We start from the raw sequence: 26,551 nt of genomic DNA on the forward strand, positions 1-26,551 counted from the left end.
ATTGTTTTCTAAGACTTTTCTATTGTTAATCATCAAAGATATATGTGATATAAACCCAAACATCTATAAGGACAAATTCTTTTTTTGAATCTTAAGTGAATCAGTATCCATTATTTAAGGGTAGGATTGGGCCACAAAAATAACTATCATTAAGCACTTACATGAGTTGGAATCAACTTGACAGCAATTGGTTTGCTTTGGGTATTTTTTTTTTTTTTAACAGTAATTCAGGGATTGTGCCAAGCCATTTATATGTATTATCTTATTTCTTTCACAACAACCTATAAAATAGAAGTATTAATATCAAAAACTGCAAAATATGAAAATTGAGACTGAGAAGGGTTAAACAGCATGCCCAGCATAGACTGCTAGAAGTGCAATTCCAGCTAGCACGTGCTGAAGCTAGCATCCAATCCAGGCTTGACTCTAGATCAAGCTTAAATACACCCTTGTTTCTGACCTATAGCTTGTACTCAAACGTAACCTCTTTTTATTTTAAATTTATGAAAAGTGGAAATGTGTTCTAAATATTGTTTTGTGATTTGCTTATCCACTACAACATACCCGTTACCTGTTGCCGTCAAGTCAATTCCGACTCATAGCGACCCTGTAGGGGTCTATAGGATATAGTTTCCAAGGAGCACCTGATGAATTCAAACTGCTGATCTTTTGGCTAGCATTTGTAGCTCTTAACCGCTACACCACCAGGGTTTCCCACAACATGATACAGAGATCTACATTTACTGTTTTAATAAATGCATAATGTATTTTATTTAAGTACCATAGTTTATATAAACTCTATATGGCCTTAATGGATAGTTAGATGATTTAATAGTTTAATTTAGAACTAACAGGGATATAGCATTGAATTCTCATGTGTGAGTTCTAAGCAATAGAGTTTATTTCTTCTCATATGTATTTAATGTAGTGTCTTATGAATAGCAGCTTCTTAGGTATGCTTTCGTGAAATTGGTGATCAGTGGCTTTTAGACTTTTTTCATTTTTAAAAATTCCTATGAGTTAGTATCTTGATAGTAATTGTGACTTTGTAATTAATTTAGTAAGTAGAATTTTGTGCTTATGCATATATATGTATATCATAATAGTTTATGTTGAATACAACAAATTGATTCTCTACCAATGATGTATTGGTTATTAGTTATGTATAGTTCTGAAATGTGGCCTTTAGAAGAAAAGATTACTAATCCTTGCTATGGTAAGTTTGAATCAATGCTTCCTTTGTCCTCTGTATGTTAAAAGGAAATGAAAATATTAATCCTTAAGGGAGCTGTTGTGGTACTTTTGTGCTACCTTTATAGGTTCATAGACACTTCTGTGATATGAAAATCATAGGCAAATATACAAGTAAGTATTTCTTTTACAAGGTGAATTATTAGAGCATTTTCCAACAATAACTATTATTTGATGCTTTCAGAGAATGGCATCTAGAATCTTAGTGTAAATGTCAAATGTTACAAACTGTGAGAAAGTAGATTGGCATTTAATTAGCTTGCCGACCATTTGAAACAATAATAGGAATGACATTTAAGGGGAGGTTTCAACTTCAGTATAGGACAGTAGCCGTGTATGCGGTCAGCAATTTTAGATGACACTAGGATTTTGTTTTGTTTTTTTAACTTTGTAAAGATACACTTTATTCTTTGTATAATTTCATAGATAATTTGGAGACTTGACATTCCTAGGATTGAGGAAAATTTGCATATATGATATTTAAATGGTGATATATAGATGGTATTAAGGCAATTTTTAATACATAAAAGGATTATTTAATAGAGATTTAAATGTTATCTACATGAATACCACACCATGTAATATCATATGCTGATAACTTATGTTATTAACATTTAAATAAATGAAAGATAAAAAACAATATAAAATGACTTGGAAGAATTTTTATACAATGTGCAAACAGTTGAAATGTATCAGTGGAATCTCTTGGACCAAATGCATTTTAACTGTAATACAAATACACCTACCTTTGGATTACCTACCCTCTTAATCTTTTGGACAGCCCTCTACTCCTCCATACCTCTATTCTTGTGTTGGTTAGTTACCCTAGTTTTCTGACTTGCTTCCCAGACTTGTAAAGAGCTTGATTTTCTGAGGGTACATAGCACACTTTTGGGCAGCTAACTTTTACTCAACTCGCTATTAGTAGGTTGGGTAGATTTACACTATTTTCTAAAATATATCTGAATGGTGACAAATGGAAAGCTTTCCCTCTGTGATAGGAATCTAGAAAATCTTCTTTCTTCTCTTTTTAGTATTCTTCAATATCTTAAGGTAAGAATTCTTCATCTAGGAGATTTGTGAATGGGTTTAAGGGGATCTAGGAACCCCAGAGGAGCCCTGGTGGCACAGCGCTGAAGCTCTCAGCTGCTAACCGAACCTGTTGCGATCGAGTCAGTTCCAACTCATAGTGACCCTATAGGATAGAGTAGAACTGCCCCATAGGGTTTCCAAGGCTGTAAATCTTTATGGAAGCAGACTACCACACCTTTCTTCCATGGAGTGTGGCTGGTGGGTTTGAATTGCTAACTTTTTGGTTGGCAGCCAAGTGCCTTAACCACGGCACCACCAAAGACTGATAGTATTAAGAGTTGGCAAGAATGTAGAGCAAAGGGATCTGCCATACATTGTTTGTGGGGGTGTAAAATTCTTTCAAAAGTAGTTTGGGATTTTATATTAAAGTTGAAAATATGCATCCCTCTGACCCAGCAATTCCTTCTCCTATGTATAGACCTAAAGGGATTCTTGCACATGTACACCCTTAAGACACACGTAGATCAGCATTATTTGTGATAGACCCAAACTAGAAACAATCCAAATGCCCATCATCAGTAGAATAGTAGGTGAATATTCTGAGATAATCATCAGTGGACTACTATACAGCATTGAAAAATGAGCAAACTATAGCTTACATACACTCCTACATCTCACAAACATAATGTTGAGCTAAATGTTAAATATATACTAATAGTGTAATTATCTTATAAATGAAATAATAATAATATAATATATCCTGAATAATTCTATTTGCATGAAGAAGTTACCTTGGAAGAGGGAGAAGGAGATGTGATTGAGTTTGGACCTCAGTGGGAGTTTTTGGAGTGCTAGTAATGTTTAATTTTTTTATCTGGTTGTGGTTACAAGAGTTTTTGATTTGTGATAATTCCTTATCTGTACATTGAATCTATATATACTTTTCTATCTTGGTTTTATGTTTCAATTAAAATTTATTTTAACTGTATGAGGATGTGGTCGATAAGTGTATCCTAGCTTTATAGGAGAACAGTCATTCAATCCAAGACCTCAGGGGATGTGGAGGCTTTTATAAATCTTGGAATGTATCTAGTGAGTCTCTAAAATTTAATAAACTAATCTTAGAAAAAGAAATGTGAAACTGGACCCAGATCAGGAATTGAAATGTGGAAATGCGTTTTTTGCTTCCTCAGTTCACCAAACAGGCACCTCTTCTCCAATTTAAACATCCAACAACTTCCTAAATTAAACCTACCAAAGCTAAATATAATATGCTATAAGTTTTGGAAGTTTGGAGAAAATAAAGCTAAGGGTGTATGTATGTGAGATTTCTTTCTTTTCTTCTGTCTAAACTTCTTATTTCGCTTTTGTTAATTCAAAACATATGTAAGCAGTATCTCTGCTAAGAGCCCAATTTAGTTAGGAAATCAAATTTTTGACTGTAATAACTGTAATAGTCTTCGAAGATTGACGGTAATGCCAAGGAATATTGAGCTCTGGGGAATTCAGCTCCCCTACCTTTTCTCTCTCTTGCATCCACAGAAAATGTATCTTCAAGAAAATATTGATGGTTTGGGAGCTTGGTTACAAATTAGTGAGGGAAATACTTTGTGGCCTGGTAAAGATTTGTATGTGTTGATTTGGAAAAGTCTCTGTGAAAATAGTACATTTAGTAGTCCTACGTCAAAAGTATCTTGGAAAAAGTACAGCCAGAATGTCCCGTAGAAGCAAGAATGGGGAGATTTCGTCTCATGTATTTTGGACATGTTATCAGGAGGGACCAGTCCTTGCAGAAGGACATTATGCTTGGTAAAGTAGACAGCGAAAAGAGGAAGACCCTCAACGAGATGGATTGACACACTGCAATAATGAGCACAAACTTAACAACGTTTGTGAGAATGGGTCAGGACCGGGCAGTGTTTCATTCTGTTGTACGTAGGGTCGCTACGAGTCAGAACTGACTGGATGGCACCTAACAACAACAACAACCACCTCAAAGTAAAATAGATGCATAAATAAGTGCTATTTTATGCTTTTTTTTCCCATTTTTTCTGAAAAGTCACACAAGAAATTGTTAGTAGTATGTCTCTATGGAGAATGAGAGAAAACTTTTCTTTTTCATTTTATACCTTTCAGTTCTGTTTCAATTTTTGCCATATGCCATGTTTTTTTAAAAGAAAATTTTTAATTAACACATAAAGGGACTGATCATGCTGAATGGGGCTCAGGAGGCAGGTACAGGTAGCTTAAGAGCCAGCAGAAGTCTGGCAGCTGTTGAAGCAATTTGTTTTCTGGTCTTGTGCTATACCACTGTAAAGTGGCACCTTCTACACTAGATCCTCTAGTTCTAAGGACTCTGCTTCTTCAACCTTGCTTTTATGCCTGAATTCCTGAATATTGACTGACTAAAAGGTCTTACCCAGAATTCCTTGTGACCTAATTTAATACCCTTTGAACTGCAGATTTAACCCTACATCGTGCTGGCTCTTGCAGGCTATATAGTAAAGAGTTTATTTGGCCTTCACACTGGGTGAGAGGAAAGCTATTTAATAATTGAACACAGAAGGAGGAAATCGAACTCAAAAGGATTGGAATGCAAGATGCAATGAGTAAGGAAAAAAATTGATAAACATTGGTAAATCTAAGCCTTAATTGCGTAAAAGAAGAAATGATAGTGACTAACTAATTTGGGACATATAAACAAGGTTGAACTAAAATACAGGGCCCCATTAAGATGTAAATTGAGAAAAGGGTGATGAAATGTTAAAACATTATAAAATGCTTGTATTGTTCAGAACTATGAAGCCATAGATTATTTTGACTTAAGTCAGTATGAATTTTAACAATGTAATTTTTACTACTGAAAGAATAGCAATAGAATATATAACTTCTAAATAAATTGATGGAAATGGGGATAAAAAAGAAAACTATCCACCAATAAAAGGAGAAAAGAAGAATAAAAAGAAGCCAAAAAAAAAAAAAAGGATATATACAAAGTGCATAGTGAGATAATAGAAGAATTCCAAATATATCACTGATCATAAAAAAATGTAAACAGAATAAACTGGCCAGTGACATTTCTCAATTTGGATAGAGTCAACAACTACATACAACTTTTCATGGCACACCTAAAATATAATGATGAAAGTAGAGGAATGGAGAAAAAAACATTTCAAGCAAATGCTGATTAGAAGAAAGCTGATGTAACTATATTAAACTCAGACAAAATATACTTCAAGGCAGAAGGCATTATTAGGGATTAAAAGGGTCACATAATGAGAAGAGGAACAATTTAGTAGGAAGACATTAGGATTATGGTACACCTTGCAATACAGCCTCAAACTAATAAAGCAAAAATGGGTAGAATTACATAGAGAAATTGATAAATCCATTATCAAAATGGGAGATTGTCATGGTGAAGGGGATATATCAGGCTACATTGGAATGATACTCTTTAGAACTACCTCCTTGATACTTCTTCTCAGACAATTATTGTCATTTATGGCAGACACAAACATAGAATGGCAAACTCTTGTGCTCCAATGAGTAGAGTGTATATATTTACCAAAAAAAAAAATCAGATTTGAGTATAAATATGTTTTAACTCATTTTATTCAGGGAAGCATTGTAGATTAGTATATATTTCACATTGTTCTGTTCTCTAAAACTATGAAATTCTAGTACAGACTTTTCTCTCATTTATTTTCTGTATGCTTGCAAAGGAATCCTTACAAGAATTATAAACAAATCCACCTTAAAAAGGAGTTATCCTGTAATTTTGACATCTCCTTAGCAGTAATGGAAATCATAGATAAGTACAGCCCTACTGGTATTTCCATAATATCTGAAAAGTAACTTAACCTTCTATAATTCATAACTAATCCATAATATATTTTCTTCTTCTTTTTACACCTTCTTCTGAGTCACCAACTTTATAACTCCCCCAAAGTAATTTGCAGTAGATTTTCTTAATAGGAGTGTAAAGCTGTCATTCAGCTAACCCCTTGAATTGTCAGGGTTTTCAACTGTAGCCCTCACTTGTGATGAATAGCGAGGTCTTGCTCATTTTATCTACAAATTAATAATTATGTAAAAACATTCTTCATGTTAACTTATGTAGCTCATCGTTTCAGGATTCAGCCTCATTATTTGTTTCTCATTCATTGAATTCACATGCTGTTCTTAGTGAGCAGATGTACATAATTAGAATTACTAAAAAATATTTTAAAAGGAATACTATGTCTTGTCATTTGATAGGAACCATTTTAATTATTATTTAAGGTTTCTTTTAGTCTTTGGTTTCCCTCTCTTTCTTTGTGGTGTGTGTGTGTCGTGGGGGGAGATTGAGAGACTGATTTTCTAAACTCAGATGCCACTCTTAATTTCTGACATCTTTCCAAACTGTATTAGAATAGTGTAACATGGTTCATTAGCGTGCACATTTCTCATATTTTATAATGTTGGATCTCTTATTGCTCCCACCTTCCTAGGCCCCTAGTTCCCACTGCCCTACAGACAAAGTTGTGTTTTTGTACCTCGTAATCAGGGATGGATTACCCAATAAACAAGGTAAGCATGTACTTAGGACTTAATTTTATATCCAGGTAAAATGAACGGCAACAACTAAGTGGAGTTCAAAGACGAAAGCTCACAGAAGGTAAAAAGAAAAGGATTTGTGAATCCCTAAAGACAATTCCAAAATTAACTTCCTTTTTAAAATGTAATGAATCAGAAGAGACTTCTTCCGTTGAACACTCGAGTTTAATTGGTGCATATCATTGTACCAGTGCAAATCATAGCACCACTAGTCCTGAAATTACTAATAGCAATATGAGTATAACAGATTTTTTTCCCAAATTCTGCATCTATTCCTTGCTGTAGTAAAAAAGTTAATAATGGTGTAGAAAGTGAAACTATTTTAGAATCTGAAATTGTCACATCTGCAGACCCCATAAATAACGGAAATACAGATCCCGCTTTGTGGAATAATTTTTCTTCTGATGATATAAATTATTAGGTTGAAAGAGGACCAAGTGATTGTCAGTATCATAGTGGACCATTTTGAAAATTCATGTCGAATATTTCTGGATGGTAAACAAACAAGGTTCTGTAACCAGAATATATTTCTAGGGTGCAAAGCTAATGGAGAAAATTATAAGAGGGAGTGGCTACTGTATTCTCCATCAGTCAGCTCTATATATTGTTTTGTTTGCAAACTACTCAGTCCTAAGTCATTTAATTCTCAATTTGCTACAGATGGATTTAGCAATTGAAAATTTTGAAAACACAACAAAACAAATACTGACAAATACTTATTATCAAGCAGTTCACCGTCGCAGCAGCATTAGAAAGAAACAAGTAAATGACAGAAATGCTCCAGAAGAATTGAGTGCCAGAGGTCAATTTCACATAACCACGTACTACACCATCATTGACACACTTGAATCTTACATGAAAAGGAGGGCAAAAGTGTATGAAGTTCTTTCAAATAGAGTTTCCTTCTTAAACACTATGGATTTACTTGATGAAGAATGTGTGAAGCCATGCAAGAAATTAGTGCAGGCTTATCCCGATGACTGAAATACAGACCTTTACAGAGAAGTGCAACAATTTCATTCTTACATGAGAACTAACTTTACAGATTCAGGAAAGACAAATATTACTCATGTAGGCATGTGTGATTCCATAATGGAAGATAAAATACAATGCGCATTTCCCGATGTTGAAATTGCATTATGCATATTCCTGACTTTAGTGATCACAAACTGCGCAACAGAATGCTCATTTTCATCTCTAAAGAGACTCAGAAACCCTCAGTGTACAACAATGATTCAAGAAAGACTCGATTCATTATGCTTATGTGTGGAAGTAGCTATTATTTGGCAGCTTAACTGTGGTGATATTATTGAAAAATTTATAAGAGCAAAGGATAGAAAAAAATGTTTTTGATTATAAAATGTTAGAGATGAAAGATCTATCTAAAAATAAAATATAGTAATTTATTGTAATATTTGTTTTCTGATCATTAAATTTTCTTTTATCACATCGTTCCTTTTGTTCATTTATAATTATAGCATTTATGATGAAACAAACATCAAAACTGAAGTATGAGCCATTTAAAGCAAAATTAATGAAAGTCCATTTTTCGTTGTGGGAAATCAACAGAATTTTACATTGAGTGTTCAGACAACTAAGTTCACTGACTCATTTTCTTTTTTGTAGAATATGTGGAATATTCTTTTTGCAAAAAATGTGGTATATAGTAAAAATCTTAGTACCTCACATCCACTAAAAATTTTATAATCTAGTTCATCTCATTCCCCTAAAATGACATACACCGTTTTTGCATTCAATTGCTAGTATTACGGTCGCATTTAAAAAGAAGTTACATCCAGGATAGCTAAGACACACACACACAAATTTATATGTAACTCACATATCCAGTTCGAATGCGTGTATAAGCAGAGGAGGGGGCACCACAGATTATCAGTGTTTAAGGCCCTCACATGCCTTAATCCAGCCCTGCTCATAATCCCTAAAGTAACCATCAAAAAAAGTAATGCAGAAAGGTCCAGCTAAAAGGCCAGTAGATTAAGTAAAAAGAATTCTAAAAAGATTCACTTAATCAAAAAGAATGTAAGAGAGGAATAGGGAAACAAGCAAAAATGATGAGACAAAGATCCAAACATGATGCAACAATACAGTTATCATCCCAATTAATGTTGAAATATTGAAAGTATTTCTCCTTGGGTCAGGAACAAGGCAAGATGTCCACTCACTTCTGTTCACTACTGCTCTGGAGATTTTAGACATTGCAGTTTGGCAAGAAAATATAAAGCTATAAATATCTGAAAGCAATAAGTTAATCCATCTCTCGTTGCAGATGATATGATTTTTTATGTAAAATATCCCAAGGAATAAGCAAAACAAGACCAGAACCAATAAGTGAATTTAGCAGGTTATAGGATAAAAGATCATTGTGTTAAAAAATTAATAGTATTTTTATATACTAGCAGGAATCAACTGGAAAATTACATTTTTTACATTTCCATTTACAATAGAATCAAAATATAAAGAATACTGAGGAATCTCTTTAACAAAAAACATTCAAGACCTCTACACTGAAAACTCAACATTGCTGAGAAATAAACAATTTAAGATAGATCATGTCATGGATTGGAAGACTCAACATTGTTAAGATGGCATTTCTCCTCACGTTGATTCACAGACTCGAGACAATTCTAGTCAGAATCCCAGCAGACTTCTTTTTGTCTGATGTAAAATTTATATATGGGTCTGCCAACAATCTAGAATAACCAGAACAATCTTGGACGAAAAAGAGCAAAGTTCGAAGACTTCTATTCCCTGACTTGAAGACTATAGTAGCTACCTTACAGTAGTCAAGTAGTCAGGACTTCAATAGTCAAGACAGTGTAGTATTAACATAATAGTTGGCAAATAGGTCAACATAAGGATTGGCAAGTAGATCAATGGTACAAAATAAAGAACCCAGAAAAAGACCCATGCATTTATGGTCATTTGATTTTGGGCAAAAGCGCCAAAAAGCCAATGTAGAAAGGAGTCTGTCTTAGTAATCTCATGCTGCTGTAACAGAAATACCACAAGTGGATGGCTTTAAAAGAGAGAAATTTATTCTCACAGTCTAGTAGGCTCCAAGTCCAAATTCAGGGCATCAGCTCCAGGGGAATCCTTTCTCTTTCTGTCAGCTCTGGAGGAAGGTCCTTGGTCTGGGAGTTTCACGCAGGAACCTCAGGTCTAAAGGACGCACTCTGCACCCAGCATTGCTTTCTTGGTGGTATGAGGTTCCCATGTCTCTCTGCTTGCTTCTCTCTTTTATATCTCAAAAGAGATTGGCTTAAAACATGATCTAATCTTGTAGATTTCATCCATATAACTGCTGCTAATCCATTTTATTACATCATAGTGATAGGATTTACAACACACAGGGAAATCATATCAGATTACAAACTGATAGATGATCATATAGTACTGGAAACCATGACCTAGCCAAACTGATACACACATTTTTGGCAGGACACAATTCAATCTATGATAGAGCCTTTACAACAATTCGTTCTAGAGTAACTTGATATTCATGTGGGGAAAAAGTAAACCTCGACACTTACCCCATGCCATACACAAAAATCAATTTGAGACGTGGCTGATTTCAGATAATGTAAATTATCTGGATAACGTATCAATGCAAATTTATGAAACTGATAACTGTGAATTTTCAATTGAATATTCCTATTCTTAGGAAATTCATACTGAAATGTCAAAATATTTAGGGGTAAAAGGCCATAATATATGTATGACTGTGGGGTAAAGGACCTAATTTTACCCTAAGTAAGGTGGCCTTTGTCTTTGGCTCTGGAGAAATAACTACTGGAGAAATTGGGGTGGCTTGGTCCGGGGCTTCCAAGCCACACCTAAGAATTTGTGCTGGGAGTGAGGGCTGGCCAGACCAGAAAAGACTTAACCTGTGAGGCTGATATTAACTAGCCTCAGGAGGCATGATTTAGCCTATATCATGCAGGACTCCCAACGCGTCTGTCAACTTGTATTGTGGTGGCTTGCATGTTGCCGTGATGCTGGAAGCTATGCCACTGGTATTTCAAATACCATCAGGGTCACCCATGGTGGACAAGTTTTAGTGGAGCTTCCAGACTAGGAAAAAAGGAACTGGCAGTCTACTTCTGAGAAAATTGGCCAGTGAAAATCTTATGAATAACTATGGGACATTATATGATATAGTGCCGGAAGATGAGTCCCTCAGGTTGGAAGGCACTCAAAATATGACTGGGGAACAGCTGCCTCCTCAAAGTAGAGTCAATCTTAATGATGTGGATGGAGTCAAGCTTTTGGGATCTTCATTTCTGATGTGGCACAACTCAAAATGAGAAGAAACAGCAGCAAACAGCCATTAATAATCACAACATGGAGTGTACAAAGTATGAATCTAGGAAAATTGGAAGTCATCAAAAATGAAATGGAATGCATAAAGATCGATATGCTAGGCATTAGTGAGCTGAAACGGACTGGTGTTGGCCATTTTGAATCAGACAATCATATGGTCTACTAGGCCAGAAAGGGCAAATTGAAGACGAATGGCGTCGCATTCATCGTCAAAAAGAACATTTCAAGATCTATCCTGAAGAAGAAAGCTGTCAGTGAGAGGATAATATCCATACACCTACAAGGAAGACCAGTTAATAAGACTAATATTTAAATTTATGCACCAACCACTAAGGCCAAAGATGAATAAATTCCAACTGTAACAGTTTTAGATTAATTAAAGCTTGCTGTGTCCTCTTCCCTAAAACTAATGCATTGAAAAGTACATTAAAGGTCAGGAGTACAGAGTTGTTAATACTACATTTACTGATCATCCATCCATGTACAGTATAATCTTTGGCAACTTTTTTTTCTTTAATCTATGAAAAATAAGAGCGATGGCTTCTTTTCACCACTTATTTCACTGGAATATTATGATGACTGTTAAAATACGTGGAATTTGGGTTTCTTTTTTTCCCTTCTTTCCTTCCGTTCTCCCTCTCCCCCTTTCTTTCTCCCTTCTTTCCTTTTTCATTTCTGAGTTTTTGAATAGAGAGAAGACTATTGGCAATTGCCAGAAAGTGATTCCTAGGAATGCTAAGGTATCCAAATAATAGCATACACTGGGCATTGGGGCCTTAAGGATCCATCAGCTCCATCAGCTGTGAAGTATTAAGAGATATTCTTCCTGTGCAAGACTAATTTGGCTTCCACATCCGAGATGTTATGTCTACACAGGTTCCTGGCACTGCCTAAAGTCCGAAACTGTAACTAGACCTAAATATTTCTAATTAACATTCTTTTTGTCAGAGGGGCACAATCTTCCCAGTTAAAGAAATGTGTGTGTGTGTGTGTGTGTGTGTATGAACCATCATTTTAGTAATTTCTTTTAAAAAATTTTATTGTGATAAAGTATATATAACATAAAATTTGCCATTTTAATCATTTTAAGTGTATAGTTCAATGGCATTAATTACATTCACAGTGTTGTGTAACCATCACCACTGTCTATTCCCAAAACTTTTTCATCACCCCAAAATGAAACTCAGCACCCCTTAAGCAATAACTACCCATTCCTTTTTCCCCTCAATCCCTCATAGCCATTAATAAAGGTTTGTGTATGCATTTGCCTATTCTAGATATTTCGTACAAGTGGGATCATGCAATACTTGTTCTTTTGTGTCTGACTTATTTCACTTACCATATGTTTTCAAGGTTCATCCATGTGGCATCATGTATCAGAACTTCATTTTTCTTTATGGCTAAATAGTATTCCATTGTATATTTACACCACATTGTGTTTACGCCTTCATTTATTGATGGACATTTGGATTGTATCCACCTTTAGAATATTGTAAATAATGCTGCAGTGGCCCATTGAATGGACTTAACACCCTTGTTGAAAAGTAATTGGCCACAGATATATGGGTTTATTTCTGAGTTCTCTATTAGTGATTTCTTTTTGTGTTGAATTGTTACAGTTCTCCACACAAGGAGATGCAAGTCAGGTGATTGGACCTCTTACCGAAGGGCAGAGAAGAAATGTGGCAGTAGTGAATTCACTGTATAAGTTACACCAGTCAGTAACAAAGGTAACCTTTATCTTGCTTTATTTTAATGAAGCTCTTTTGACTTAACTTCAGGTTCATCTTGCATCAAATTTAGACAGCTTATGAGTTACTATTCCAGTTTTTTTTTTTTAAAGAATGCAGCAATGAAAATACGATAATTGTAAAATAAGCTTTTACTTTCATCCTAGCCTTTACTATTTGTGTGACTTTTTGTCTGTACATTTGGTTGAAAATGCATGAACTGTAGATTCTCAAGTTTTGGTTTGTATTCTCAAATTTATTGAATAAATGAGTCAAGGTTAAAGCATATGTGTTTCATACTTATTGAAAAGCATAATTGAATATTGTGTGGATGGTAGTAAATTTTAGCAAAGCTAATGACAAAATAAGAATTCTTAAGCCTTCGAGCATATCAAAAGATTTCTGTCTTTGCACAAAAACTGGGGAAAGGAGTGGCTTTAAAAACTGAATTTTGATGATATCATTAATGACTACTTGCAAGAAAAGCCGTTCTACTAGTATATTTGAAAGAAAAGGCTGAACTTTAACTTGTTTGCCTTCATTTATTATGTCTAAGATGAACTCTTCATAATTACTAGGAAATCAAACTTTCAACCCAATCTTTGACTTTGAGTAGCTTGCATTTAATAATTCTCTATAGAGCATTTTTTAGTAAGTAGGGAGATAAATATTTAAAAGACCTGAAGGAAGTTCACGGTTAGATGATATTCTTGAAAACTTGATCTCTAATATGAAGTTAAATATGCTAGGTTGTATTTTAGAATAATTATAGGTAACTATTGATCAGTTATTTAAAAATTTTAACAAGTCCATTAATCAATTAGGAGTTTCTAAAATGTATGTTTCAAATACTCAACAAAATATATTTTAAAGGGTATTAGTAGGTATATCTTAGGAAAATAAAATTATAAAAAAATTAAATGTTGCATTTTCCATTTCCTTTATTACTCTAAAGCACCACAAGCAATGAAAGATTGTACTTTAGCCTGATTTAATGTCTCTATTGATACTTTCAGAATTTTTATAATGTTTATATTGATTTGTAAAAAGGGAGATGTCTGACATTTGTATTTTAAAGACTTGTTGAAAATTAGAGTCAGGCTGGAATCCCATGTGAAAAGTGAATTTTTAAAAAGAAATAAGTAAATATGGCTTTATACTGACCTTTTCCAGTTATACTTTATACTGAAAACCTATCTAAAATGAATAAAGGAAAACTCTTAGTGTTCTTAATGTTTCAGTTATTTGAAGTATATATTTGCTTTGTACAGTAAAGTATTTTCCAACCTATCTTTATTAATAAATTCCAATGAGTTTATAAAACATGTATGAGATATTACTATAAGGTAATGATAATATTTTATATGTAGCTTTTAAAAATAACTATCATGTTATGATCAAAATTAGTATTACAGAAATAAGTGACTTAAGCAAAACTGTAAGTGTATTAAAACCTTGTTCTAGGTGGTTTCCAGTCAGAACTCATTCCCACCAGCAGCTGAGCAAACTATAATTTCAGCCCTAAAGGTAAAAGAATGTAATTTAATCTTTGACTGTATAGATCAAAGTGGATTTTTTGTTTGGTTGAATGGAAGATGTCACATTTCAAAAATAATTCAGAATCCTCTAGATATACCAAAAGTAGTATGTTGATAATATCATAGAGAGAATACATTTGTGTTTATATTTCTATATGATTTAAAAATAGAGTTTAAAAATAGACTCCGTTGGTGTCTACAGATTGTGTTCTACTTATGATAATTGAATACACAGAAGCAAGAGTTTTATAAGTATTCACTGGGCAATGCAACCCAGTATTATTCCATTAAAGCAGTGGTTCTCCACCAGGGGCGATTTTGTCTCCTGGGGGACATTTGGCAATATCTGGAGACATTTTTGATTGTCATGACGGGGAGCAGGGTGCTACTGGCAGCTGATAAACACCTTGCAATGCCTCGGACAGTCAGTAGTGCCAAGGGTGAGAAACTCTACTTTAGAGTTTATTTGTAAGGTGTAAAATCAAAGTATATTGTCATTGTTTTGATATACTAACATAAATATACCCCTTTACTAATATTCAGGAAGTTAAAAAAAAATAGTATTGGTATGAGATTTAGAGCCATATGCAATTGACAGTAGGTAACTTTAAAAAAACAAGCAAATCATTCTTTCAACAGTAGTGGCTATCTTTTATTTATCACCCACTGTTTGCTAGGCACATGCAATATATTGAAATATTATACCAACCCTTCAAGTTATATATTATTATCCCCATTTAACAAGATGTAGAAATAATAACTTACCCAAGGTCATATAGCTGGTAAACAGCTGGACTGAGGTGTAAACCCACAGCTCATTAACTCAAAAGAGTCGTATCTACTACACCTTGCCACCATCATTCATTCATTAATTTACTAAATATTTATTAAGTACTTCTTACTAGAGGCAGTATAGTATAGTAATTAAGAGCATGGACTCTGGAGCTAAACTACCTGGAAATGAATGTCACCTAAGCTATTTAACTAGCCAAATGACCTCAGAGAATTAATAAACTCTCTTGGCTTAGTTTATGCATCTATAAAAATGATACAATATATGTACACAAAAGTAATAGATGTCAACTATTAGTTTGGATTTACATCACTGAGAGATAGTTAAAAAAGATGAGAGCCCACAAAACTCCAAGGAGAAACACTTATCTTTAGAGAGTAAAGAGGATACAAAGAAAGAACCATTAGAGAGAGAGGAAGAGAATTGGGAGAGTACAATCTCATAGATTCTAAAGGAGAAAGAAGCTTCTGAAGTCAATGGCCAGCCATAGTTACATGGCTGAGGATTTAACAGGCCTCAGAAACTTAAGGACACTAAATTCATATCTGAATGGATTTGACTCATTGAAGCTAAAAGAAGGATTTCCCATAGCATGGTAAAAGTACGCTTGGGTGTTTTCTTGTATTCTTTTCTTTTCTCCAGTGTGCTCATCTCATGATTAAATATTATTAAAGCTTCCATAATAAAATAATTGTTTTTAGTATGAGTTATCAAAGTTATTGATAATCATAAACATATACAATTGGGCCAGTGTGGCAAATCAAAAGATCTTAACGTCCTAGTTTCCAGAAGCAGATGTAGTCTCCTTTTCTACAGTTCCAGATTTTTTCCCCTATCTTCTAGTAGCTATCAAACCTTTTTTGTCACTACTCAGAATAAGAAATACATTTTACTTCCTGACTTTGTTCACAATACATAAGCATTTACAAATATATGCACACATATGTAATTGCATATATACATTTCTATAATTGACACAAAATTTCACAAACAATACTTATCCTTATTTTGGTGATACACTCTGATGTTTTCTAGAAAATATTAATCTATTACTTTTTAAAACATTCTGATTGTGACCCACTAAAATAATTTCCTTACTCACAAATGGTCACAACCTTGTAGGTTAAGACAAGGTCTTCAGTTTGCCTGATGATAAAAATCATCTGGAAAAGTTAAAAATAGAAATTCCCCAGAGACTATAATTGAGTCTAGGGTGGGCTCTCTGAATATTTATTTTTAACATACAACAAAGGTTATTCCTATTATTAGTGACTTTGATTGGGAGTTGGAGCCAGTGCAGGGAAAATTGCCTTGATTTTGGGCTCCAGCCACGACTCTGAGGTTTGCTCAGCAGGACCATTGCTGTGTGTAGCTGGGTGCTGCAGTTTGTTGAGGCATTGCTGATTTTGCCCTTGAGAACTAGGTAAGAGAAGACTAGCAATAAGTCCAAGGCCCCCCTGCAGTGGCCCTGCCAGTTAGAGACTTAGTTGCTTATGTTAAAAGAATTCAATGAAACAGTTTAGACTTTATTTTTTAGTTAAATCTTATTTAAAAAAAATTATGACATATTAAGTAAAAACAAAATAAAACCCTCTGACTTAAAGGAAAAAAAGAGAACATGGAATTTCATAAAATTGTAGGAAGCATTAAATCATTTTGAATTAGGGATAGAATGTTATGCCACATAAATGACTGTAGCTCAAAATTAGTATGCTTTCATTATTTGGTAAGATAGTAAGCATACTTTTTTTTACTTACTGAAAAAAATAGGTACAGGTATATAATAGTCTTTTCTTCTCTAACTTGTTGAGACTTTATCCAAAATTAAATGTTATTTTAGGCTTGAGACTCATCATCACATATTATGAACATTATCTAATATGCCATGTATGGCATTATTACTATTAATGAATATGCATTTGGAGTCATTTCATTCTAACCATGTTGACTATAAATGGTCTTGAACACCTTAACCCAGTAGTTTTGTTCCTTTTTTGCTCAGGTGGTCTTGTGCAGATAGTCATTGAATTGCTAAGTTTATGGTAATGCTTTATTTCTCCCTTATTGTGTGGGTTTGATGTTCTACAGAGGGAAATATTCCATATTGCTAAAGCTCCAATATATTTATCTTAACTATTTTTAGGTAAATCTTTTTGAAATATGTAACACACTTGTCTTAGTCATCTAGTGCTGCTATAACAGAAATACCACAAGTGGATGGTTTTAACAAAGAGAAGTTTATTTCCTTACAGTAAAGTAGTTAAAAGTACAAATTCATCACGTCAACTGCAGGGGAAGGCTTTCTCTCTCTCTTGGCCTTCTCATCAGTGTTCCCCCGGACTAGGAGCTTCTCGGTGCAGGGACCCCAGTCCAAAGGATGCGCTCTGCTCCTGGAACTGCTTTCTTGATGGTATGAGGTCCCCAACTCTCTGCTTGCTTCCCTTTCCTTTCATCTCTTGAGAGATAAAAGGTGGTGAAGGCCACACCCTAGGGAAACTCCCTTTATGTTGGGTCAGGGATGTGACCTGGGTAAAGATGGTGTTACAATCCCACCCTAATCCTCCGTAACATAAAATTACAATCACAAAATGGAGGCCAACCACACCGTTCTGGGAATCATGGCCCAGCCAAACTGAATACACACATTTTTGGGGGGACATAATTCAAACCATGACAACACTTCCCTGCTGTGTAAAGAACATCTGAAATATAACCTAATCTCTTTTTGATGTCTAAAAGGAGTTATAAACTCCATACTTTCTCCTGCAGAGGATACTCTGGCATCTCAGTTTCCTTTGGTGGTTGCTAATCCTCAACCCATACTTTAAACAAAGGCATTCCCTAAGATGCTGTCTTCTCTTCCTGTTTCATATTTTCCCAAAGCTGTATTTTCACACAGCTATAAAGTTTTCTATGTAAGCCATCATACCATAGGTAAACAGAGACAGTTTTACTTCTTTCTTTCTGATCGTTATACCTTCTTTTTCCATGTGTTGTCTCACTGGCTAGGACCGCTAGTACAGTGATGAATATAACTGGTGAGTGGACCTCCTTCACTTGTTCCTGATCTGGTAGAAAGTGTTCAGTATTTTACTATTTTAAGTATGATGTTAGCAATAGGTTTTTCTTAGATGGCCTTTATCAGGTTGAACAAGTTCCCTTCTATTCTTAGTTTACTGGGACTTTATCATAAATGGCGTTGAATTTTATCATATACCTTTTTCTGTATCTATTGAAATAATCATATTATTTTCTCCTTTATTCTGTTAATAAAGTGCATTAAATAATTTATTTTCAAATATAAAACCAATCTTGGTCATTATTTATTACTCTTTTTATGATTTCCTGAATTTGATTTACCTAGATTTTTGTTAAGGATGTTTACATCTACATTCATAAGACATATTGGTATGTATCAATATGTAGTTTTTTCTTGTGTTATCTTTGTTGAGTTTTGGTATCAAGCATATAGTTGGGTCTTGCCTTTTTATCCATTCTGAAAATCTCTTCCTTTTAACTGGAGTGTTTAGTCCATTAACGTTTAATGCACTTACTGATATGGGTCATCTCAGGGTTGGTATCAGTTGATTGTCTTTTCTCTTGAGAAGTGGTGACATTTCCTAGCTCTTTGTATATTTATTAGTTCTCACTTATATCCTGGACACTGAATGTTATGTTGTATAGACTCACTATGTTTTACATTGCTCCTAAGAGTGTTGATGTTTTTGCTTTAGAGACAATTAACTTGATTAGCTCAAACTGTAGATTGTCATAAGTGCAGTTGTTCATACCTCAAATCTCAGTTCAGTTATTTAAGCCCTAATTGCAAGCTACTTTTAATTTGCTCTGTACATGCACAGAAAATGAGTCAGCTGAAGACTAATGCTGAGTTTAAACACAGATTTAGGCATTCTTCTCCGGCTCTCTTCTTTCTGAGGTTCTCTCACTCTCCAGTAGCCCTGGTTGACGCAGGGCTCATTCTTAGTGTTTCTGTAACCTGAAAGACAGAAGTTTTGTTTGTTTGTTTGTTTGGCGTTTTAGCCATCCAGCCTTGCGACTGTCATGACTATAGCCACCATTAGAGCAAAGCCACAAAAAATATAAAACTCATTCTGTTCTGGTTGCTTGCTTTAGGTCTCTGCAGCCCTCTAAAACTACCTGTTTTTCTTTTTTTTTTTTTTTTTTTCTTTCTCCAGAGATCCTCCAGTAGATTTTTGTTGTTGTTATTTTCTTTATTTGTTTTATTTTATTTTATTTTTGGTATGTTTTCTGGAGTTATTTGCGGGAGATTCTGTAGTTAGACACTCACTCCTTCATACTGAAAGTGGAAAATCTACTCTTCCTTCTTGAAATCTTCTTGTCTGTTTACTTCCACCATACTCTTTAGTCTCTTCCAACTTCTCTTCCCAATGGCATAGTGTAACCAAAGCCCATTGGAGTAAGAAATACCTAGGAAATACCAGCTCTTCCTCTTGCTAGTTTATGACTTTGGACAATCTCCTTCACTTAACTTTAGTTTCCCCATCTATAAATTACTTTAGATGCCCCATCTGTAAGTTGGAGATTGTAATAATACATTGAGGAAGGATTAGTTGAGTTCTAAATTATATTATTACATGTGAAGCACTGGCACATAGTAGATACTTAATAAATGTTATTATCTAACCCTCTTAAGCCTTCAAGGGCTCCTCTTCCTCTGTCTGATCTTAAAGTGTCATTTGGCCTTCTTACTCTACACAGCATTCTCTGGCATCTCATTGACTCTTTTGGCTTCATCTCCTATCCTAAAGGCCAGTACTACCAAATTTAGTCAAAATGTCTCTCACGAAGTGCAAATTTAAATATTTCAGTACCTACTTGATAGCCCTCTGTATTTCCCATGGTCACTTCAAACTCACGGCCAAAACTGAACTCATCACTTTCTCCCCCTCCTCCCTCCACCCCAGATCAACTTGTAGTTTCTTTTGATTTACACATTCAGTTAGTAATACCACCAAATCATTAAAGAAAAAAATCTAAGTATACCCTTAAATATTTCCAGTCCGTACTACCCAGATCTAATGACCAAATCCTGCTGTTCTCCTTTCAGAGTACTTCCAATTTGTCTCCTCATCTCAATTCCTGTTGCCTCTGATTTGGTAAAGGCACTCATCATTTTGCAACTATATCACTATTGTGGCCTCCTAATTGATCCCGCTGTTTTTAGTCTATTTATCCAGTCAGCTCTCCAACATAATTTTTCTGAAAATCATATCTTTACCTACATTTTTTCACTGCTTAAAATCCATCGTTCGTTTCTCAGTGCCTTCAGGATAAATTCCTCACTCCTTAGCAGCTCACACAAAGCTCATCTCCTGCTACCTCTCTCTCTTCCATGTAGGCAGGCACCTTATACTCCATCTGTATTGAATGCTTTGCAATTTCTCAAATGCATCACCTTCCCAGCTCCTATGCCTTTAAACATATGTGCTCCCAGCCCCACTATTCTTCACCTGGTTCTTACCTACTTGTACTTTGAAATTCAGTTCAAGCAACACCTGTTGCTTATTCAGATCCTCTCAATGTGAATTGGAGGTCCCTCCCTTGATGTCCTCTGTTAGAGGACCTATCCCGCTGTATTATAACTTACCTACTACCACTAGACTATGAACTCTTTGAGGGCAAACTGTATATATACACATACTCTCTCACTCCTATATATGGTAAGTTTATTTTTACTAGGCAGTTAAGTGCTAGGGAGGACATTTAGAAATTTAATAAATAAAGGTCCCATTTAACCATCTCTTATTGATTTTGATCGTTTGTAAGAGCAAAAGCCATCTATCTTCGTTATATGTAAGCATCATTGAAACATATATAATATACTTAAAGTTTTCCATTTTTAGTGTTTACTGAGGCCCAGTTAATATTTTCACATTAAAAACTCATAACTACGGCCTAGGGTCTTATGTAAACCAACAATGGTTATACTTTGCTATAGAACAGTGTTTCTCAACCTCACCACTATTGACATTTTAGGTTGGGTAATTCTTTATCGTGGGGCCTAACCTGTGCATTGGTAGGATGTTTAGCAGCATCTCTGACCTCTACCTACTAAACGCTACATCAAATCCTTTCCCCCTGACAATAAAAAGTCTCCAAACATTGCCAGTGTCCCCTCAAATCACTTGAAAATCCCTGCTGTAGAACTCTAAATAGAAACTTAACTCATGAAATGCCTATCTCTTGTGCTCTACAAGAATCACCAATATATTTATTATATTCACTCTGGTTAAAAGCATACAGTATTCTTCTGATTTTTAAAGAATACTTTTCTCTTGCCTCACTCTTTTGAGAAACTTAAAAAAAAAAAGTATTCACTTGATCTTTACTTCATAAGCGCCACTACACATCTCACATCTGTCTGCCTTTTCCTGAGGAGCTGATTTAACCACTAAACCTTTTGCAAAAATGAGAGGAGTGGGGAGTTGAAATTTTTAGTGCTGTATTCCACATACTGGAAGCCTTAAAAATCATTACTGACAGCAGTCAGGAAGATGAGAGGACTTCTGTTAAGTTGTTATAGTTAAACTGTGGAAGTCTGAATTTGATATAAAGTGAAAACTTTTAGTCGAAATGCTTCTCAGATCTCAGAGTCCTTTGTGTTAGTTTTCCTTAATTTTGCCTCCTCTTCCTTTTTCTTCATTTCAGACAATCCATGCTCTTATGGGAAATGCTCTGCAGCCGTTACTGACTTCAGTGGGAGATGCAATAGAGGCCATAATCATCACCATGCATCTAGAAGATTTCTCTGGGTAATAACTTTTAATCAAAAGCTCTACCAACCTTTATGGCCTTTGTTTTTCATTCTCACCTTCACCTTGTCTCCCTAGGCTTCCTGCCATCTGGGGCCTGTTCCTCTTGTGATGTGGTTGGCCTCCAACCTCTCTGTACTTTATCCATTGTGCGTGCATTAGCAGATTGAAATTTTCAGTTCTTATTTTCATCATTTCTATCCTCTCATTGAAACATAACATCATGAAAGTCTACAGGATGTAACTTGGCACTTCAGGACTTTTGGAAGCTGTACCATCTTCCCTTTCCAATCTTTTTCCTTGCTTCTCACAAATATCCTCTACTTCAGCCTCTTTGTTAACCGCTGGCACAGGCATGGCATTCCCTATAGAAAATGTCCTGCCTCTACCACTGTGCTCCTCTGAGTCCTATTTTGGCTTTGAGAGAAAGCTCCTGCCCCACTCCTTCCAGGGTTGATTTTCCTTTCTCATAGTTGCCGAGGCAGCCTTAGCTGGTGATGTCACACTTAGCCATAGTTACTCAGGTATTATTCTATAGCTGTTTCATATGGGTATTGCTTATCCATATCCTATGCATCTTGAGAAAGGGAATCATAGTTTCTAACCCAATGTTTATTGAAACCTTTTTAAATAGAGTAAAATGGTTTTAGTTGAGTGTGTTAGAAAAGTGTCTATGGAGAATTTGCAGTGTTATTTGCACAGGCTTAGGGTGAGTTTTTAAACTTAACCATACACTATAGCTGAACATTCAAATATTAATATATTCCTAGCTGCTGTTTTTCAGTTCATCTGTTTCTTTTATATTCATGTTGTTGAAAAGAATATGCACTTTATTAAATTGTTAGCCACTACTTTAGCTGTTTTGTAGGAAAATTGATCATGTGATTATGTCACTGTCCTTTAGTTTTTCAAATCACTTATCATTTCATTTACATAATACTCTTTGAAGTGTCAAATGATCAGTCTCTATTTTTAATAATGGTATGAAGCACAAAAGGCTAAAGTGAGTCCTATAAAAAATGCAATAGTATTTGAAACTCAGTAGGAGATAGGAATGTAAAATTGCTGATTACCAATGTTTGGGAGGAAACTGGATTTTGTTCGAAAGTGATCTGAAATATCCCAGTTAGATCAATCATGAATGCTTCTGAAAAGAGGGCAAAAAAGGGGTAATTTTTGAAGGCTTACGTTTTAAGAAGAGTGGTCATATACTTTAGTAGTTGTATTGATGAGCAGGTACTAGTGCCTACAAATAACACATTAGACATTGAAAGTTGGTTTCCAGATAGGTATGTTTTCTCTAGTTTGCTTAACTACAAGTGAGCCAGATTAGTTCTTTAAGTGGTAGGTTGCCAAGAGTTTAAAGCATTATTTTAAGGTGCATAGCATTGTGTGTACTTTTTTTTCCCCAGATGGCTTTTGATGACTGTTTCAGTTCAGTATACATAAAACAGCCATTTGAGATTCTGCTGATAGCCGTTCTCCATACATGGCCATCTAGGAGTGTGGAACACTCCTGCTTTATAGTGTAGTTAAAGCATTCCTCCGTCCCGTGGTGGTAATTTTCCCGTTTTCTAGAATCTTGTTATTGGTAATTATGTCATATCATTTTCATGTACGTATGACTTGTATAAGGTGAAATCGGATTAAACTATTCAAACAGTTAGTCACCTTTTGCGGGGTTTACAATTAACTTTACCCAGAGAGTTTCATCTTTGTCCTGGGTTCCTAAGAAATAACCTCTAAAACCTTGGAATTTCCTCAGTGATTTAAGTGTCTTTGATGAAGGCTCCAGACCACAACTACCTAACAGGTTATGCTGATGAGTGATGCTTGGGTGGGGGTTGGCCAGGCCAGAGAGACCTACCACATGACATCAGCCCAACCTCAGTGGTGGGAGGCTAAAGTGAGTTCAGTCACAGGCAGTGAGTGATTCAATCAATCTTGCCTGCGTAATGAGACCCCAAACAAACTCTGGACACTTAATCTCCATGGGCTTCCTGGCTGGTGAAAGACATTGGTGTTTGGGAGGGTAGCATGTTCTTTGGAGCATGGAAGCTCCACCTTGGGAACCCTCCTAGACCTTGCCCTATATGTCTCTTCATTTGTATCCTTTTTGCTGTAATAAAACTATAATCGTGAGTATAGCTCTTTCCTGAGTTCTGTGAGTCATTCTAGTGAATTAGCGAGCCTGAGAGAGTAGTGGGAGCCAGCAGGTCAAAAATGAGGGGGCTCTGGAGACACCTGAGCTTATGGCTGGCATCCTGAGGGGATATAGGGAACCCCCAAATTTGTAGCCAGCAGGTCAGAAGGGAGAGAGGCCTGGGGATCCCCAAGCTTGTGGCTGGTATCTGAGGTCTTGTGTATACTTGGCAGTCTAGAGGACTGCTCTTTTAACCTGTGAGATCTGGCCTTACTCTGGTGGTTACGGTCATAGGAAGGAGTACTGCATTTGCAGTTGGTGTCAGAACAAAAGCGGAATTGAGTAATTTGACTTACTAGCACTTTTCTTTACCTTATAATAGGGCCAGCCCCCAAGGTCACAATTGCAAAAATAATAGTGAACACCTGCCCCTCCAGGCCATCCACAGCTTAAAAAAAAAAACAGTTGCCATCGATTCCAACTCATGGCGACCCCATGTGTGTCAGAGTAGAACTGCTCCATAGGGTTTCAGTGGCTGATTTTTTGGAAGTAGATCACCTTTCTTCTGAGGCACCTCTGGTGGACTTGAACTGCCAACCTTTTAATTAGCAGCTGAACGTGTTAACTGTTTGCGTCACCCAGAGACTCCATACCTAGTCTAGGTAAAAGGAATAAACCTTCTAGGCCAATCTGATATGTAGTGTGGCTATAGAATCTCCTATCTAAAATGTAATCCTCAACAGTTTCCTGGTATTTGAAATATATTTAGTAGGAACAGTGTGTTTATTTCCAAATTAGAAAAAGCTTAAAATGTAAATGTCTGATCGACATAGCACATGGATTGAAACTCATCCCTTTAACATAAAATGACTCACGCTATGAGCCGGAATCGACTCGACGGCAGTGTGTTTGGTTTTGGTTTTTGGTCATGTCTGATTACAGTTTTGAATGGGGTGGAGGAGGGGCTTTAAAAGTAGAAGGACCTTAGATCCTTGAAATGAAGGATAACAATCTCCGAGGAGTAAAGAGGACACAAACATACAAAGTTTAGTGACACGAAGATGAACATCTACTACTTTTCAATTGTGCGATGGGTTAGTCCTTCCTTCAGCAGGCTGTTATAAAGATCCTGAAATTTTTGCACAATTACTACTGCAACTTTACCTTTTAACGTAATTGGTAAAACAGCTTTAGCAATCACTAAGCAAGTTTTGTATTCTAGTAAATTTACATAAAGTTTATAATCCTCACTCAGAGGATAATACATATTTCAAAATTTTGTCTGACAAACATAAAAAGAAAAAACATAAATTTTACCTATGTTGACACATGTTTATGGAACTTGTTTTAGTATGTTATTTTCTAGTCTTCAAGGACATTGTTTCAACTGACCACATTACAATCCTTGAGGCGATCATCCAGAGTAGTGCCAAGATAACAGCTGTGCTTTTGATAAAGCATAAGATGTGAAAAAGATTGGCATCTTTTTTTTTTGCAGCCTAGCCTTTTGGATTGACAAAACCCCAACAAAGGTAGCCCATGCTGTGGTCTGAATCTGGGAAAACCAAACCCACTTGAAGACTGCAAGCAGCACTCCATCCTGTGATAGGGGAAACAGAGATGTTCCACCGTGCACTTGTCAAAGGCGTTACCATTGTTAGGACATGCTTTCACACACCTAAACAAAACCCTTTCCTGCAGGAATGTAAACCTAATTTCTCTATTTAGTCTGTTTCTGGAAGTAGAGGACCTCTGGTTAGCATCTGTCTTAGTTATCTAGTGCTGCTGTAACAGAAATACTGCAAGTGGATGGCTTTAACAAGCAAATTTATTTTCTCACAGTTTAGGAAGCTAGAAGCTTGACTTCAGGGTGCTGGCTCTAGGGGAAGCCTTTCTCTCTCTGTCGACTCTGGAGGAATGTCCTTGTCTCTTCTGAGCTTTTGCTCCTGAGCAATCTTTATGTGGCTTGGCATCTCTCTTCTGCCATCTCTGCCCACTCACTTGCTTGTTTAATCTCTTTTATATCTCGGAAGAGATTGACTCAAGACACACCCTACACTAATCCTGTCTCATTAACATAGCAAGGACAACCCATTCCCAAGTAGGATTATAACCACAGGCATAGAGGTTAGGATACAACACATATTTTGGGGGGACACAATTCAGTTCATAACAGCATCCTACTTACAATAACTATTGCCACACTGAGAATAATTTTGTTCAACACGTTCTCCTGCTCTTGGCATTTTAGTCGTATCTGTTGCTCTTCTCTAGACCATCATCAGCTTCTCTATGTAATTCTCAGTATGTGGAAACAATTAATTTTTAAAAAA

At 35.6% G+C, this 26,551-nt stretch overlaps 1 protein-coding gene across 2 annotated transcripts in view; it reads left to right on the forward strand.

The window, feature by feature from the left end:
• Positions 1–26,551, forward strand: part of COG5 (component of oligomeric golgi complex 5) — a 304,101-nt gene that overhangs the window by 244,941 nt on the left and 32,609 nt on the right. Inside the window, exons 15-17 of one of the 2 annotated variants that reach the window (XM_012557354.2) lie at positions 12,840–12,950; positions 14,415–14,477; positions 21,972–22,075. In XM_012557354.2, the coding sequence (XP_012412808.1) occupies positions 12,840–12,950; positions 14,415–14,477; positions 21,972–22,075 (278 nt within the window). The remainder of the gene's footprint in view (positions 1–12,839; positions 12,951–14,414; positions 14,478–21,971; positions 22,076–26,551) is intronic. The other variant, XM_012557355.2, reaches the window with a different exon arrangement.

This window comes from Trichechus manatus, unplaced genomic scaffold, assembly GCF_000243295.1.
Source record: "Trichechus manatus latirostris isolate Lorelei unplaced genomic scaffold, TriManLat1.0 scaffold00096, whole genome shotgun sequence".
Lineage (NCBI taxonomy): Eukaryota > Metazoa > Chordata > Mammalia > Sirenia > Trichechidae > Trichechus > Trichechus manatus.